The 19,046-nt window shown below is 38.1% G+C and overlaps 1 protein-coding gene and 1 non-coding gene across 5 annotated transcripts in view; one reads left to right on the plus strand and one right to left on the minus strand.

The window, feature by feature from the left end:
- The window catches only part of BRWD3 (bromodomain and WD repeat domain containing 3), a 176,244-nt gene that overhangs the window by 56,383 nt on the left and 100,815 nt on the right, over positions 1–19,046 (minus strand). For all 4 annotated transcript variants that reach the window (XM_038587783.1, XM_038587781.1, XM_038587782.1 and 1 more), the window contains 4 exons: positions 13,566–13,733; positions 11,358–11,541; positions 9,720–9,813; positions 7,871–8,020 (listed from right to left, as the gene is read on the minus strand). In XM_038587783.1, the coding sequence (XP_038443711.1) occupies positions 7,871–8,020; positions 9,720–9,813; positions 11,358–11,541; positions 13,566–13,733 (596 nt within the window). The remainder of the gene's footprint in view (positions 1–7,870; positions 8,021–9,719; positions 9,814–11,357; positions 11,542–13,565; positions 13,734–19,046) is intronic.
- On the plus strand, positions 12,851–12,955 carry LOC119868605. Its single transcript, XR_005386595.1, has one exon. It is a non-coding gene; the product is annotated as a U6 spliceosomal RNA (small nuclear RNA).

The following is a 19,046-nucleotide window of genomic DNA, read 5'->3' on the forward strand; positions in this document are numbered from 1 at the left end:
TGCCCCTTCACTCACTCATTCTCTCTCTCTCTAAAATAAATAAATTTTTAACAATGGACATAATCATTTTTCTACATATAACTGTAACTCACAACTAAGCCTACCAGGTATTAAAAACTTTCTAACACCTACTATCTTAATGATATGGGACATCTTTTATTATTTCAAAGACTGAACAGACTCCTTAAGGTTCTCAAATATAACCCTCTTAAATATTAAGATCATTGTTTAAAAAATATCTATATGCCTCTGCCAAGTTAATATAACTATTCTCCATAAAACTTAATAAACTTTTTATTATGTGAAATATCAAACATACCAAAATAGAGGGAATAAATTACCCTTGTGTACACAATCTCCAGTTTAGACAATAACTCGCTGCCTGTCTTGTTTTATCTGTACCATGACCAAATGACTCATACCCAAGTAATTATTTGAAAGTAAATCCTTACAAAAAACCCATTTTAACTACGAACATTTAGTAAGATTAGGATTCTTTTTTAAAACAAAACCACACCACTATTATCACATGAGAAAGGTAACAACATTCCTCAATATCTGACCATTCTTTTTAGTTCAAGATTTTCATAGGTGGGGGAGAGAAGGAAGGGCGTCATTGATAAGAATTAAACAACTGTGAAAGCTGAAAAAATGATAGGAGTGCCATATATTGCCAATGATTGATTAAACTGACATTATCCACTTAACAACTAAAGAGACAAAAGGACAGGATTGCAGAAGAAAGGAAGAAAAGAATTGGTATACTCTATTCTTTTTTTTTGTTTTTATTTAATGTAATGTTTGTTTATTTCTGATGTCCAAAGTTCATTACAAGTTTTATTTTTTTAATAAATTTATTTTTTATTGGTGTTCAATTTGACAACATAGAGAATAACACCCAGTGCTCATTCCATCAAGTGCCCACCTCAGTGCCCGTCACCCAGTCACCCTCACCCCCCCGCCCACCTCCCCTTCCACCACCCCTAGTTCGTTTCCCAAAGTTAGGAGTCTTTCATGTTCTGTCTCCCTTTCTGATATTTCCCACTCATTTTTCTCCTTTCCCCTTTATTCCCTTTCACAATTTTTTATATTCCCCAAATGAATGAGACCATATAATGTTTGTCCTTCTCTATTCTAATACTCTATTCTTTACCATGAAAAAAGTAGGACTGAAAGAAGCCATCACTTAGTAATTTCCAAGACTGACAAAGTCAACAATAAAGGAAAATCTACGTATTCAGGTGAATACACAGTCAACCAGGTCTGGGACTGTAAACTATCACTGTTTATATTCCACTTTTTATTTCTGGGCAAATTACCTCTCACTGTCCAAAAATCAAAGTTTTTTTTTAAGGAATTTATTTATTCATGAGAGACACAGAGAGGCAGAGAGACAGGCAGGCTCTATGCAGGGAGCCCGATGTGGGACTCAGTCTGAGGACTCCCAGATCACACCCTGAGCCAAAGGCAGGCACTTAACCACTGAGCAACCCAGGTGTCCTTGAAAGTCAACTTTACTGGCATATTTTATGCTCTCAAAAAAAAAATCTTATTGGGAGTGGAGAAAAATGGCAGAAGAGTAGGCCAAGTCACCTGGCCGCACCAACTTGCCTAGATAACTTTCAAATCACCCTGAAAACCTAAGAATTCGGCCTGAGGTTTAAAGAGAGAACAGCTTGAATGCTACATTGAGAAGAGTTCGCGCTTCTATCAAGGTAGGAAGATAGAAAAATATAACTAAAAAGCATCCAGTGGGGGAGGGGTCCCCGCGAGGAGCCAGGCTAAGGCCAGGTGTGCCTCCAGGACAGGAAATCCCAGTCCGGAGAAGCAGGAACTTTACCAATCTTCTCAGATGGAAAGGCACTTGCAGGGAGCTCGAGCAAGATCCCAGGAGGGCCAGTGGAGCTCCCAGGATCCTGGGGACACTAACAGAGGAAATGAGACCCGGGGAGAGCATGCCACGCACCATAGACTGAGCTAATTAAAGGGCTGGAGCATGGACGCAGCAGGGCCCAGGGAGCAGCCCAGGCAGCAGCTCAGGCGGCGGCTCCACGTGGAGGGGGCTGCGCGGCCGGGAACGCAATTCCAGCAGCGCAGACCCCAGAGCCCAACATGCCAGGAGACACAGCCCAAGATCCAGCACTCCCCTTGGGACAAGCGGAGGCCAAGAGGGCACAGGAGAGTGAGGACAGTCCTGCCACCAGGTGGCCCCGAGCTGTACAGATCAGGGGCCCTGCCACTGGAGCATCCAGGCCCCTGCAGAATGGGAGACTGCAGTAGCTACTGCTGGAGCAGACTCTAGGGCGGGAGAGATGGCCACCACCACTGTTGTTATTCCTCTTGGTGTCACCTTGTGCCTGGGACTGAGCAGGACTGCTAGGAAACAGGGGCCTCATAATATAAACAGCTCCCAATGAACCATGCACCTGGCAGGGGTGGGGCAGCACCCCCAGGTGCACACACCTGAGAATCAGCACAGCAGGAACCTCCTGCAGAGACAACATGGAAGGACAGGGGAAGAGCTAGATCTTAACCAAGCAGCACTGGAAAGCTCCAGGGGAAGTCAAGGGACTTATAGTACACAGATTCAGAGGATACACCTCTTTGTTTCTTGTTTTCTGTTTGTTTCCCCCTCCTTTTCCCCCTTCTTTCCTACCTTTAAACAGTACAACTTGTGTTTAGCCACTCTGCACTGAGCAAAATGACTAGAAGGAAGAACCCACCACAAATGAAAGAATCAGAAACAGTACTCTCTCCCACAGAGTTACAGAATTTGGATTACAATTCAATGTCAGAAAGCCAATTCAGAAGCACTATTATAAAGCTACTGGTGGCTCTGGAAAAAGCATAAAGGTACCAACAGACTTCATGAATGCAGAATTTAGATCTAATCAGGCCGAAATTAAAAATCAATTAAATGAGACGCAATCCAAACTGGAGGTCCTAATGACAAGGGTTAATGAGGTAGAAGAACGAGTCAGTGACATAGAAGACAAGTTGATGGCAAGGAAGGAGGCTGAGGAAAAAAGGAAAACACTATCAAAAGACCATGAGGAAACGTTCAGGAAAATAAATGACAGCCTCAGAAGGAAAAAAATCTATGTTCAATTGGGATTCCAGAGGCCACCAAAAGAGACAGAGGACCAGAATGTGTATTAGAACAAATCATAGCTGAGAACTTTCCTAACCTGGAGAGGGAAACAGGCATTCAGATGCAGGAGATAGAGAGATCCCCCACTAAAATAAATAAAAACTGTTCACCACCCTGAAATTTAATAGTGAAACTTGCAAATTCCAAAGATAAAGAGAAGATCCTTAAAGCAGCAAGAGACAAGAGATCCCTAAACCTTATGGGGAGAAGTATTAGGTTAACACCAGACCTCTCCACAGAGACCTGGCAGGCCAGAAAGGTCTGGCAGGATATATTCAGGGTCCTAAATGAGAAAAACATGCAGCCAAGAATACGTTATCCAGCAAGGCTCTCATTCCGAATAGTAGGAGAGATAAAGAGCTTCCAAGATAGGCAGGAACTGAAAGAATATGTGACTACCAAACCAGCTCTGCAAGGAATATTAAGAGGGACACTGTAAAAGCAAGAGGAAGTCCAAGGAAATAATTCAAAAAAACAGGGACTGAATAGGTATCATGATGAACTAAATTCATATCTTTCAATAGTAACTCTGAACATGAATGGGCTTAATGATCGCATCAAAAGGGGTTGGGTTTCAGACTGGGTAGAAAAGCAAGACCCATCTATTTGCTGCCTACAAGAGACTCATTTGAGACATAAGGACACCTACAGCCTGAAAATAAAAGGTTGGAGAACCATTGCCATTCAAATGGTCCTCAAAAGAAAGCAGGGGTAGCCATCCTCATATCAGAAAAATTATACTTTATCCCAAAGATTATAGTAAGAGATAAAGAGGGATATGATATCATACTAAAAGGATCAATCCAACAAGAGGACTTAACAATCATGAATATTTATGCCCCTAATGTGGGAGCTTCCAGTAGGTAAATCAATTAATAACCAAAGCTAAGATATACTTAGATAATAATACACTTATACTGGGAGACTTGAACACAGGGATCACTGTAATTGACATATATTCTAAGTACAACATCTCCAAACAAACAGGAGCATTAAATGATACACTGCACCAGAGGGATTTCAGATATTTACAGAACTTTCCTTCCAAATGCAACTAAATACACATTCTTCTCAAGTGCACGTGGAACTTTCTCCAGCATAGACCACATACTGGGTCATAAATCAGGTCTCAACTGATACTAAAAGATTGGGATTGTCACCTGCATATTTTCAGACCATAATGCTTTGAAACTAGAATCAAATCACAAGAAGTTTGGAAGAAATTCAAACACATGCATGTTAAAGAGCATCCTGCTAAAAGATGAAAGGGTCAACCAGGAAATTAGAGTAGAATTAAAAAGATTCATTGAAACTAATGAGAATGAAGATACAACCATTCAAAATCTTTGGGATACAGCAAAAGCAGTCCTGAGGCAGAAATACATCGCAGTACAAGCATCCAGCCAAAAACTGGAAAGAACTCAAATACATAAGCTAACCTTGCATCTAAAGGAGCTGGAGAAAAAAGAGCAAATAGATCCTACATCCCGCAGAAGAAGAGAGTTAATAAAGATTCGAGCAGAACTCAATGAAATAGAGACCAGAAGAACTGTGGAACAGATCAACAAAACGAGGAGTTGGTTCTTGAAAGAATTAATAATAGAGATAAACCAATAGCCAGCCTTATTAGAAAGAAGATAGAAAAGGCTCAAATTAATAAAATCACGAATGAAATAGGAGAGATCACCACCAATACCATGGAAATACAAACGATTTTAAAAACTTATTATGAGCAGCTATACGCCAATAAATTAGGCAATCTAGAAGAAATGAATGCATTTCTGGAAAACCCCAAACTACCAAAACTGGAACAGGAAGAAATAGAAAATCTGAACAGGTCGTTAACCAGGGAATTAATGGAAGCACTCATCAAAAGCCTCACAAGACAGAAAAGTCCAGGGCCTGATACCTTCCCAGGGGAATTCTATAAAAAGTATAAAGAAGAAAGAATACCTATTTTACTAAAGCTCTTCCTGAAAGATAGAAAGAGATGGAATATTTCCAAATTCGTTCTATGAGGCCAACATCACCTTAATTCCAAAACCAGACAAATACCTCACAAAAAAAGGAAAATTATATATCAATATCCCTGATGAACACAGATTCAAAAATTCTCACCAAGATACTAGCCAATAGGATCCAACAGTACATCAAGAAGATTATTCACCATGAGCAAGCGGGATTTATCCCTGGGATGCAAGGCTGGTTAAGCACTCGTAAAGCAATCAATGTGATAGATCATATCACCAAGAAAAAAAAATAAGAACCATATAATCCTCTCAATAGATGCAGAGAAAGCATTTGACAAAATACAGCATCCATTCCTGATCAAAACTCTTCAGAGTATACGGATAGAGGGAACATTCCTCAGCATCTTAAAAGCCACCTACGAAAAGCCCAAAGCAAATATCATTCTCAATGGGGAAACACTGGGAGCCTTTTCCCTAAGATCAGGAACAAGACTGGGATGTCCACACTCACCACTGCTATTCAACACAGTACTAGAAGTCCTAGCCTCACCTATCAGGCAACAACAAAAAGAGGCATTCACATTGGCAAAGAAGAAGTCAAACTCTCCCTCTTTGGAGATGACATGATACTGTACATAGAAAACCCAAAAGACTCCACCCCAAGATTGCTAGAACTCATCCAGCAATTCGGCAGTGTGGCAGGATACAAAATCAATGCCCAGAAATTAGTGGCATTTCTAAACTCTAACAGTGAGACTGACGAAAGAGAAATTAAGGAGTCAATGCCATTTACAATTGTACCCAAAAGCATAAGATGCCTAGGCATAAACCTAACCAAAGAGGTAAAGACTCAATATCCTAAAAACTGCAAAACACTCCTGAAAGAAATTGAGGAAGGCACAAAGAGATGGAAAAATATTCCATGCTCATGGATTGGCAGAATTAATTTTGTGAAAATGTCAATGTTACCCAGGGCAATTTACACGTTTAATGCAATCTCTATCAAAATACCATGGACTTTCTTCAGAGAGTTGGAACAAATAATCTTAAGATTTGTGTGGAATCAGAAAAGACCCCGAATAGCCAGGGGAATATTGAAAAAGAAAACCGGAGCTAGGTGCATCACACTGCCAGATTTCAGGTTATACTACAAAGCTATGGTCATCAAGACAGTGTGGTACTGGTACAAAAACAGACACATAGATCATTGGAAGAGAATGGAGAATCCAGATGTGGACCCTTAACTCTATGGTCAACTAATATTCGACAAAGCAGGACAGACTGGCCACTGGAAAAAAAGACAGTCTCTTCAATAAATGGTGCTGGGAAAATTGGACAGCCACAAGCAGAAGAATGAAACTAGACCATTCTCTCACATCATACACAAAGATCAATTCAAAATGGATGAAATATCTAAATGTGAGACAAGAATCCATCAGAATTCTAGAGGAGAACACAGGCAACACCCTTTTTGAATTTGGCCACAGTAACTTCTTGCAAGATACATCCATAAAGGCAAGGGAAACACAAGCAAAAAGAATTATTGGGACTTAAGATAAAAAGCTTCTGCACAGCAAAAGAAACAGTCAAAAAAACTAAAAGACAACCTACAGAATGGGAGAAGATATATGTATATGTAAAGGGTTAGTATCCAAGATCTATAAAGAATTTATTAAGCTCAACTGCAAAGAAACAAACAATCCAAACATGAAATGGGCAAAAGACATTAACAGAAATTTCAGAGGAAGACATAGACATGGCCAACAAGTACATGAGAAACTGCTGCACATCACTTGCCATCAGGGAAATACAAATCAAAATCACAATGAGATATCACCTCACACCATTAGGAATGGTGAAGATCAACAAGACAGGAAACAGCAAATGTTGGAGAGGATGTGGAGAAAGGGGAACCCTCTTGCACTGTTGGTGGGAATGTGAACTGGTACAGTCAGTCTGGAAAACTGTGTGGAGGTGCCTCAAAGAGTTAAAAATAGAACTGCCCTACGACCCAACAATTGCACTGCTGGGGATTTACCCCAAAGATACAGATGCAGTGACATGCTAGGACACCTGCACCCCCATGTTTATAGCAGCATTGTCCACAATAGCCAAAATGTGGAAGGAGCCTTGGTGTTCATCCCAAGATGAATGGATAAAGAAGATGTGGTCTATGTATACAATGGAATATTACTCAGCCATTAGAACCATCAAATACCCACCATTTGCTTTGACGAGGATGGCACTGGAGGGTATTATGCTGAGTGAGGTAAGTCAATGGGAGAAGGACAAACATTATATGGTCTCATTCATTTTGGAAATATAAAAATTAGTGAAAGGGAATAAAGGGGAAAGGAGAGAAAGTGAGTGAAAATATCAGTGAGGGTGGCAAAACATGAGAGACACCTAACTCTTGGAAATGAACAAGGAGTAGTGGAAAGGGAGGTGGGCGGGTGGTTGGGGTGACTGGGTTATGGGCACTGAGGGGGCACTGAGTGTTATGCTATATGTTGGCAAATTGAACTCCAAAAAAAAAAGCAAAAAAAATCTTAGGTATAAATCAGGGAATATATGTAAAGGAATTCAATGTAATGCTCAAATTTGCCTATTAAATGCCTTACTAAACAATAATCTTAAAAGAAAATCATTAGAACTAGTTTCTATTAAAATGACTATTAAAAATAAATCCAAGGTGATGATACTAACAGGGAAACCAAAAATTACACTGAGTAAATAGCAGACATCTAACCTCTGAGGAGCTGTCTGAGTCTTCCTGTACACCTGAATTTTGACATGATGCTTGTGAATTATGCTCTATGTTGGACCGTGTTTGGTAAGTATGCTGACGCTTACGCTGTGTCCTTCTTAAAGACCGCCCACAGCTAGGCTGATAATCATTCTGTAAAACAGAAAGAAAATAGATTTAAAAAAATTGAAGGCCCAGTGATCAAACACAAACATATATAAAGCAAATCAACTGGGCAGGGGTAGGGTGGGGATAGATGTAACAATTAGGAATAAATCCCCAAAAAGAAAATACAAGATACATGTATATTTACGCCACCTTCCATTAATATTGAGTACTTTCCTATTTTGAAAATTTTGTGATCAAGTTAAAGAGTGCCTAAATTTTGGGCTGTAAGAATGGACTGACTCAGAATTTACATATTCTATATTATTCATAGTTTGTTACAAGATGCAAGAAGCAAGATATCTATATCATACCTATGTATATGTAATTCTTAATATGTACTTCTTTAGTTTTCTAAAAAACTACATTTGATAGACCGATAAAAATATTTAATTTTTAACTAAAATTAACGTGAAAACTATGTTTTCTAACCTTTACAAGTATAAAATGTTAATAATATACCTTTATGTAAAAGTTAAAACCGTAGTATGCTATTGGAGTAAACAAATTTAAAATTCTTATAAATAAATCAGTATCAAGGACCAGTTTCTTATCCTATATGTAAATATTTCCCATTTTTAATATAAAATGTTTACAGACCCAACTGCCTTGTTAATTAGTCTCAGACATATTTGACAAATCAGCTTAGCAGGAGAAAATAATATAAATCATGGATCTGAGTCATTCAAAATCTCTAAGAAAATAACCTTGTTGGAGAACATCAAATAAGCTAACAAAGCTTATTTAAAAATTAAGAATGTAGGCAAAAAATATTATCTAAGGATATTTGACGATATTCATATGATACTTACCTAAAATTGTGTTTATCAATACTGAAAAACACTTTTAAAATTCAGTGCCCATTGCCTAGATTTCTTTAATAAAATTAATATCATCTTAGACTATCCACATTACCATACTTTTCAGGAGTTATAGTTTGATCTGGGAATAAGAACATACATTGTTATGCCACTAGTTTGTTCAATATCAGAATACTAGTAAGGGGCTTACTATGTACCTAATGAAGTATAGGAATCTGATTCCCTGCTTAGGAGTTTCTAAGTTTCTACTGGGAATATGAATCTTTCCAAAATAAATCAGATTTTGCTCCTATATAATTAGGTAGGCCAAGAGTGGGCCTTTTCTGTAAATGGACAGAGTGTAAATATTTTTGTCTTTGCAAGTCAGATGTTGTAACTACTCAATTCTATAGTATATAAAAGCAGCCATAGACCATATGTTAATAAGTATGGTTGTGTTCCAATAAAACTTACATTAACAGGAATGGGCTGTAGACCAGATTTAGACCATGGGTAGTGGTTTGTGACTACTAAGATATCTAAACATTTTTTTACACTGTGATTAGTGACCAGCCAACAATTTTAAGGTTTTACTCTAACCATATAAAAATGGTATTTTAATACAAATGTTTTATACTTACAATGACCACACGTCCTAAATTTTGGAGGATGTCCTGACTTTGTGTAATTCTTTTTTGTGTGTGTGTGTGTGATTCTTTTTTATTAATAATTGCTATGTATTTCAATTTGGGGTTAAAAAATAGGCTTCCTATATGTAGTCAACTAGCAAAATAGCCGCTTAATACATAACTGCTACCTTTGAAAAACTCAGTATCTGCAAATATTTGCAAGCAGTATATCCCAAAGTACTGTAATACTAAACTTACCCTTTGGGTAGTATAAGATGGCTTTTTCTTCTTTTCAACTGTATAAAGACTGATTTCTATGTCACCTTTTGCAGTTCGACATTCTTCCTGAACCCTAATAACAAATGTCAAAGTGACAGAAAATCATCAAAAATCAAACCAACAGTCTAAAGTCAGATAACAAAAAATCTTTAAAGGTAAAATTTGCGACTTTAACCATTTTTCGGTATACATTACTGAAATTTACAATATTGTGTAACAACCATCACCACTATTTCCAAAACTTTTTCATCACTCCGAACAAACTTTGTAACCACTAAATAGTAACTCTCTATTTCTCCTTCTACCAGTCTTTGTTAACCTCTAATCAACTTTATGTCTATATGAATCTGCTTACTCTAGATATTTCATATCTCTATATATATTTCATCTGCTACTTGTCTTTTTTGTGTCTGGTATTTCACTTAGCATGTTTTTAATGTTTATCCGTGTGGTAGCAGGTATCAGAACTTCATTCTTTTTATGACTGAGCAATATTCCCTTGTATGTATATATCACAATTTGTTTATCCATTCATTTGAGAACAGACACTGGAGTTATTTCAATTGTTCTAGTATTATGGATAATATAGCAATGAACACTGGCATACAAGTATCTATTTGACTTCCTTCTTTCAACTGTATTTTAACATTTTGAGCAAAGTATTATTTCAAATTGCTCTACTGCCAGGAGTTCATAAATTAGCTATGTCTCCTTTTTTCTTATTATTGCTATAGAAAGAAAAGGTGAAATTAAATTATGATTGCTACTTGTTGGATGAATCAGTAAAAGGCTTGATAAAGGAGATAGCATGATTAAGAGAGATTGTATGTTCTCTGTCAAATATTCTTTTTTTCTATTTTTTTTAAGATTTTATTTATTTATTCATGAGAGACACACAGAGAGAGGCAGAGACACAGAAAGAGGAAGGAGAAACAGGCTCCATGCAAAAAGTCTAATGTGGGACTTGATTCCCGGACCCTGGGACCACACCCTGAGCCAAAGGCAGATGCTCAACTACTGAGCCACTCAGGCGTTCCTCTTCTTCTTTTCTAAATCTACTTCCAGACTATGTGGATTAATTGGAATTGATATTAATGCAAATGTTAGGATTTATAAATAGGAATAGGTATTCTAAATTTAAAATTTATCCTAATAAAATCCTTTCATACAAGGAAGTCTACTTAAAGGGCATTTCAAAATTTACCCTAAGCACTGGGATCTACAACATACCTATATTGCATTCCCAAACTATTCCAATATCAGATTGATGGCCTTTCCTCAGAACCACTGTTGAATTTTGGGTCTACATATCATTGAAATATTTACTCACATCTGGTCTCATATTCTTACTTAATAGTATTTGTATTATCTTCTAACTTAGACTATAAATTCATGGAAGACTATGTTTTAATTTTTCTGTATTTCCCAAACCATTTAGCATAAAGCCAAGCCAATTGAAGATAATTATTAAATAGTTGTTACAGAATGAACTAACTGGAATAAGGTAGAAAAACATACAAAACTTCAGCTTGATTAAAAAATAATTTTAGTTATAAAATCGACTAACTAAACAATAAAGTTCTCAATTTTCTTATTAATGTTACCTTATTGACTCACCTACTAACTCCACTATTTAGTTCATTGACCACCACTCTTCTGCTCCATGCCATGAGATCTCGTTCAGTGGCCATCTGGCTCCGGGGAGCATTATTATGCATTTGTCGGACACCTTCGATCTGACCACTACGTCGAAACCCAATATTTGGGGAAGAAGATACATCCATATTTGGACTTCTCAGAGCTAAAATAAAAATAAAGGTACCAGTTTCTCTGAGTGAAGGCACCAAATTTTCAGAGATCAGTACACTAAAATAGGAAAGTCTATGACAACATTGCTATCCCTTTGTTCTATATTTTCTGTACCACCTTCATGGTTTTTATACAGTGATGAATAAAGCAAGGCACTCAATAAATGCTTAAAGTTTCTATCACTCTTTTAAATTTTTTCAAAGTATATTCACATCTGTCATCTAATAAATGCTTATGAAATACAAAAAGTGTATTTAGCATGATTTGGTAGATTTACAAATATTTATTAGCACTACTTCAGAAAGCAGCTTTTAATCTAAATCCTATATTTAGCCCATTAAAAGGTTTATGAATAAAGTTTCAATTGGCGTTCAAAAGTAGTAATAAGAGAAAAAGGATAAACAAAAACACTTTAACAAACTTTCATTTTCAAAACTGATAAGCAATGAATAAAAGGTGAAATGAAGTAATGAAACCTTTTCTAAGTCCTTAGACATGTCCCTGTAAATTTATTTTTGTTGTATTTGCAAATAAAAGTAGAAATGGAATCATTCATTTAACCATTAAAAAAAGCACCCAGGAAAGACAAAAAAAAACAAAAACATTGGAAATAGAATTCAGTGGGGGTGTTTTGACTAATGGCATTTCATATCTATCCACAGAATTCTACTATTGAGGGTAGAGCTATTGAGGGTAGAGCTGAATGCTGATTTCATTAATGATTCTCTAAATCAAGGTTCTAAGAAAGTTTTACATCTTAGAAACAGAAAGGCCTGGTTACTGTAGGATTATCAGTCCACTTATTATCTTTTTCCAGGTTAAGTAAAGTTTATGAGTTAGTTAGGTGTTCCTTAGGTGAACAAAGAAATGTTTTAATTTTAATTTTATGGGATACTTAATAATCAGGAAATGAGTATAATACCCTGTGAATCACCTCAAATTTAAATCACTTTATTCAATTCTTGGATTCTTTTTTTAGATTTATTTATTTATATATTCATGAGAAAGAGAGAGAGAGAGAGAGAGAGAGGCAGAGACACAGGCAGAGGGAGAAGCAGGCTCCACGCAGGGAGCCCGATGTGGGACTCGATCCCGGGTCACTAGGATCAGGCCCTGGGCTGAAGGCAGCGCTAAACCGCTGAACCACCCAGGCTGCCCCAATTCTTGGATTCTAAAAGCTATTATATCCAAATAAACCCCAATTATATAAGTGTAAAAAGAAACACATTTGCCAAAATCCCATAAGACAACTGCATTTTGAAGTACAACTAATAGTTCTTGATAAAAGTAGAATTGATGGCACTTGCTTCGTCATGACTTATACTAAAATTGGAACAATGCAGAGAAGATTAGCATGGCCCTTGAGAGGGGATGACATGCAAATTCATGAAGAACTCCATCATTTAAAAAAAAGTAAAACTGACAGAAGCTAAGATTTATATAAAATTCAGATGTATAGCCATATTTTAAGTAAAGTAAAGAAATGATACAATAAATTAGAATATTGTCATTATTCAAAGTGTTTTGAAAATCAATTCAGAAGTTGCATCTGTATTTCCTAAGAATAGGGCTTATCTTCCAGTGTATGTCTGTAAATTCAAGAGATGAAGGGGATAATGTTAATTTCTTTTCAACAAAGAAAGGTAAATTTTTTGTTAGTAATTTTTATATTCACAGTGGTTTTAATTTTGAAAACGTAAGTTGGTCCCCTTTTACCAAAAGGCTGTACTTATTGTAGCACCTCATTTATTAGAAAAAATGTAAAGACTGCAAATACATTCTTCAGTTAAGAGAAAACAGTTTATTAAAATATACTACCTGTATTTCTAAGAAACGCTAAGGCCTTTTAGCAACAAATGACAATCAGATTATGGCACTTTGGTGTATTCGATATGACAATTGTAAATTAACAAAAATGTTCTTATTTAAAAACCTAAAATGTTTCTTACATGTAATCACTTAGTGCAAGTAAAATTAAACAAAGTACCTCCATCATATAAATATATACATACTTACCACCATTAGCAGAATATGATCTATTAATTGGAAAATGTGGAACATCTCCTTCATTTATTAGTCTAAGATCCTGTTCTCTCTGTAGTTCCCTGATTATTCCGTCAAGAATGCTTTCATCTTGGTCATTGGTTTGTTGCCCAATTACTTGTTCTACCACCTCACCATCACCTTAATGAGATCAAAGATATAAAGCCACAAAATTACTTAAATTTTTATCTATCCTAAATATAATAAAAACAACCAAAAAAAAAACAACCTTCATCTATAATTTTCTAGGTAAATAATAAAAAAATAAGATTAAAATGAAAATAAGACATATATCAAATAGTATTTGTAAAGACCTTTTATATTGTTTGATATGTCAGCTTGTGTGTATGATTTAACAAATGTCCCCAAATTAGCCATTATTAGGAGTGTCTTCTCATCTTAAAGAATAATTACTGAATTATGAATTTTCAAATGTACTTTCTTGATGAAATATTCCAAGCAAAAAGTCCAGATTATTAGAGAGCTGAGTAAGTTAAAAGTTCAACTACAGATACAGAAAATGTTTTACATCTTTCATGAGAATTTCCTTTCTGAAATAAAACAAAGTAACGGTCTTTTAAATACTGTCTCCTTTGAAAATACCTCAGTATATTGATAAGTACAGAAATTTCTACTGACACACTGATATACAATGATTACATCTGAATAATTTATTTATTTCTATATTCTTTTTTTCTCTTTTTAAAAAGATTTATTTATTCCAGAGAGGGGATGGAAGAGCAGAGAGAGAGGGAGAGAATCCTCAAGCAGACACTTTGCTGAGTATGAAGCCATGTGGAGCTCAATCCCAGGAGCTTGAGATCATGACTTGAGCCAAAATCAAGAGTCAGAAGCTCAACCAACTGAGCAAACCAGGCGCCACCTATATTCTTTTTCTTAAATACATCTTAGATATGTTTGTCATCTTATTATCTAGTCAGACTAAAAGGTAGCCAAAAAAGTAGCCAAGTCATCAGGTCTTATAGGAAATGAAGTGTGATGAATTATATTTATTTCATTCAAATGTTTTGAGTTTTATCTCCTATTTAATATTCATGCTGTTTGCCCTTATTTAACACATATGGCATTATTAAAGTCAATATTAGCAAATGTGTAACACCATTTCATTGCTGTACAAATCTTTATGAGAGAGTACATAAAAAGATATTCAACATTTCACTTATAAAGGACAATTCGGGGGAGGAGGGGCAAGATGGCAGAAGAGTAGGGTCTCCAAATCACCTGTCTCCACCAAATTACCTAGAAAACCTTCAAATTATCCTGAAAATCTATGAATTCGGCCTGAGAATTAAAGAGAGAACAGCTGGAATGCTACAGTGAGAAGAGTTTGCGCTTCTATCAAGGTAGGAAGACGGGAAAAAAGAAAAAAAGAAACAAAAGGCATCCAAGGGGGAGGGGCCCTGCAAGGAGCCGGGCTAAGGCCAGGGCGAGTGTCCCCAGGACAGGAGAGCCCCTTCCTGGAGAAGCAGGAGCAGCACCAACCTTCCTGGGCGGAAAGGGGCTCCCAGGGAGTTGGAGCAGGACCCAGAAGGGCGAGGATGCCCTCGGGTACCCTGGGACAGTAACAGAGCAACTGCGCGCCCAGGAGAGTGCGCCGAGCTCCCTAAGGGCTGCAGCGTGCACGGAGGGACCCGGCGGGACCCGGAGCAGCTCCGAGGGACTCGGGCGGCGGCTCCGCGGAGGGGGCTGCCTGGCCCCGGGAGCAGCTCGGAGAGGCTCCGGCAGAGGAAGAGGCTCCGTGCGGAGCGGGCTGCGCGGTTCCAGGAGCAGCTGAGGGGGCTCGGCGGCGGCTCCGCGGAGGGGGCTGCGCGGCCCGGGAGCGCGAATCCAACAGCGCAGGCCCCGGAGCACAGGGCGCCGGGACACAGCCCAGGATCCCGCCTCCCCCCGGGACAGGCAGAGGCCGGGAGGGCCCAGGACCGCAAGGACGCTCCTGCCCCAGCTGAGTAGATGAGCGGCCCGCCCCGGAGCCTCCAGGCCCTGCAGACGGAGAGATCCAGCGTTCCTGCCGGAGCTGAATCCAGGGCTGCAGAGCTGGCCCCGCCACTAGGGCTGTTGCTCCTGGGGCCTCACAGGGTAAACAACCCCCACTGAGCCCTACATCAGCCAGGGGCACAGCAGCTCCCCCAACTGCTAACACCTGAAAATCAGCACAACAGGCCCCTCCCCAGAAGACCAGCTAGACGGACAACTTCCAGGAGAAGCCAAGGGACTTAAAGTACACAGAATCAGAAGATACTCCCCTAAGGTTCTTTTTTTGTTTTGTTTTGTTTTGCTTTTTTATTTGTTTCCCTCCCCCACCCCCCTTTTTTCTCCTTTCTTTTTCTTTCTCTTTTTCTTTTTTTTTCATTTTTTTTTCTTCCTTTTTTTTCTCTTTCTCTTTTCTTTCCTTCTTTCTCTCCTCTCTTTTTCTCCTTTTCCCAATACAACTTGCTTTTGGCCACTCTGCACTGAGCAAAATGACTAGAAGGAAAACCTCACCTCAAAAGAAAGAATCAGAAACAGTCCTCTCTCCCACAGAGTTACAAAATCTGGATTACAATTCAATGTCAGAAAGCCAATTCAGAAGCACTATTATACAGCTACTGGTGGCTCTAGAAAAAAGCATAAAGGACTCAAGAGACTTCATGACTGCAGAATTTACATCTAATCAGGTAGAAATTAAAAATCAATTGAATGAGATGCAATCCAAACTAGAAGTCCTAACGACGAGGGTTAACGAGGTGGAAGAACGAGTGAGTGACATAGAAGACAAGTTGATGGCAAAGAGGGAAACTGAGGAAAAAAGAGACAAACAATTAAAAGACCATGAAGATTGATTAAGGGAAATAAACGACAGCCTGAGAAAGAAAAACTTACGTTTAATTGGTGTTCCCGAGGGTGCCGAAAGGGACAGAGGGCCAGAATATGTATTTGAACAAATTCTAGCTGAAAACTTTCCTAATCTGGGAAGGGAAACAGGCATTCAAATCCAGGAAATAGAGAGATCCCCCCCTAAAATCAATAAAAACCGTTCAACACCTCGACATTTAAAAGTGAAGCTTGCAAATTCCAAAGATAAAGAGAAGATCCTTAAAGCAGCAAGAGACAAGAAATCCCTGACTTTTATGGGGAGGAGTATTAGGGTAACAGCAGACCTCTCCACAGAGACCTGGCAGGCCAGAAAGGGATGGCAGGATATATTCAGGGTCCTAAATGAGAAGAACGTGCAACCAAGAATACTCTATCCAGTAAGGCTCTCATTCAAAATGGAAGGAGAGATAAAGAGCTTCCAAGACAGGCAGCAACTAAAAGAATATGTGACCTCCAAACCAGCTCTGCAAGAAATTTTAAGCGGGACTCTTAAAATTCCCCTTTAAGAAGAAGTTCAATGCAACAATCCACAAAAACAAGGACTGACTTGATATCATGATGACACTAAACTCATCTCTCTCAATAGTAACTCTGAATGTGAATGGGCTTAATGACCCCATCAAAAGGCGCAGGGTTTCAGACTGGATAAAAAAGCAGGACCCATCAATTTGCTGTCTACAAGAGACTCATTTTAGACAGAAGGACACCTATAGCCTGAAAATAAAAGGTTGGAGAACCATTTACATTCAATGGTCCTCAAAAGAAAGCAGGGGTAGCCATTCTTATATCAGACAAAGTTTACCCCGAAGACTGTAGTGTGAGATGAAGAGGGACACTATATCATACTTAAAGGATCTATCCAACAAGAGGACTTAACAATCCTCAATATATATGCCCCGAATGTGGGAGCTGCCAAATATATAAATCAATTATTAACCAAAGTGAAGAAATACTTAGATAATAATACACTTATACTTGGTGACTTCAATCTAGCTCTTTCTATACTCGATAGGTCTTCTAAGCACAACATCTCCAAAGAAATGAGAGCTTTAAATGATACACTGGACCAGATGGATTTCACAGATATCTACAGAACTTTACATCCAAACTCAACTGAATACACACTCATCTCAAGTGCACATGGAACTTTCTCCAGAATAGACCACATATTGGGTCACAAATCAGGTCTGAACTGATACCAAAAGACTGGGATCGTCCCCTGCATATTCTCAGACCATAATGCCTTGAAATTAGAACTAAATCACAACAAGAAGTTTGAAAGGACCTCAAACACGTGGAGGTTAAGGACCATCCTGCTAAAAGATGAAAGGGTCAACCAGGAAATTAAGGAAGAATTAAAAAGATTCATGGAAACTAATGAGAATGAAGATACAACCGTTCAAAATCTTTGGGATGCAGCAAAAGCAGTCCTAAGGGGGAAATACATCGCAATACAAGCATCCATTCAAAAACTGGAAAGTACTCAAATACAAAGCTAACCTTACACATAAAGGAGCTAGAGAAAAAACAGCAAATAGATCCTACACCCAAGAGAAGAAGGGAGTTAATAAAGATTCGAGCAGAACTCAACGAAATCGAGACCAGAAGAACTGTGGAACAGATCAACAGAACCAGGAGTTGGTTCTTTGAAAGAATTAATAAGATAGATAAACCATTAGCCAGCCTTATTAAAAAGAAGAGAGAGAAGACTCAAATTAATAAAATCATGAATGAGAAAGGAGAGATCACTACCAACATCAAGGAAATACAAACGATTTTAAAAACATATTATGAACAGCTATACGCCAATAAATTAGGCAATCTAGAAGAAATGGACGCATTCCTGGAAAGCCACAAACTACCAACACTGGAACAGGAAGAAATAGAAAACCTGAACAGGCCAATAACCAGGGAGGAAATTGAAGCGGTCATCAAAAACCTCCCAAGATACAAGAGTCCAGGGCCAGATGGCTTCCCAGGGGAATTTTATCAAACGTTTAAAGAAGAAACCATACCTATTCTCCTAAAGCTGTTTGGAAAGATAGAAAGAGATGGAGTACTTCCAAATTCGTTCTATGAGGCCAGCATCACCTTAAGTCCAAAACCAGACAAAAGACCCCACCAAAAAGGAGAATTACAGACCAATATCGCTGATAAACATGGATGCAAAAATTCTCAACAAGATACTGGCCAATAGGATCCAACAGTACATTAAGAAAATTATTCACCACGATCAAGTAGGATTTATCCCTGGGACACAAGGCTAGTCCAACACCCGTAAAACAATCAATGTGATTCATCATATCAGCAAGAGAAAAACCAAGAACCATATGATCCTCTCATTAGATGCAGAGAAAGCATTTGACAAAATACAGCATCCATTTCTGATCAAAACTCTTCAGAATGTAGGGATAGAGGGAACATTCCTCGACATCTTAAAAGCCATCTATGAAAAGCCCACAGCAAATATCATTCTCAATGGGAAAGCACTGGGAGCCTTTCCCCTAAGATCAGGAACAAGACAGGGATGTCCACTCTCACCACTGCTGTTCAACATAGTACTGGAAGTCCTAGCCTCAG

The sequence above is a fragment of the Canis lupus genome, chromosome X (genome assembly GCF_011100685.1).
Source record: "Canis lupus familiaris isolate Mischka breed German Shepherd chromosome X, alternate assembly UU_Cfam_GSD_1.0, whole genome shotgun sequence".
Classification (NCBI taxonomy): domain Eukaryota; kingdom Metazoa; phylum Chordata; class Mammalia; order Carnivora; family Canidae; genus Canis; species Canis lupus.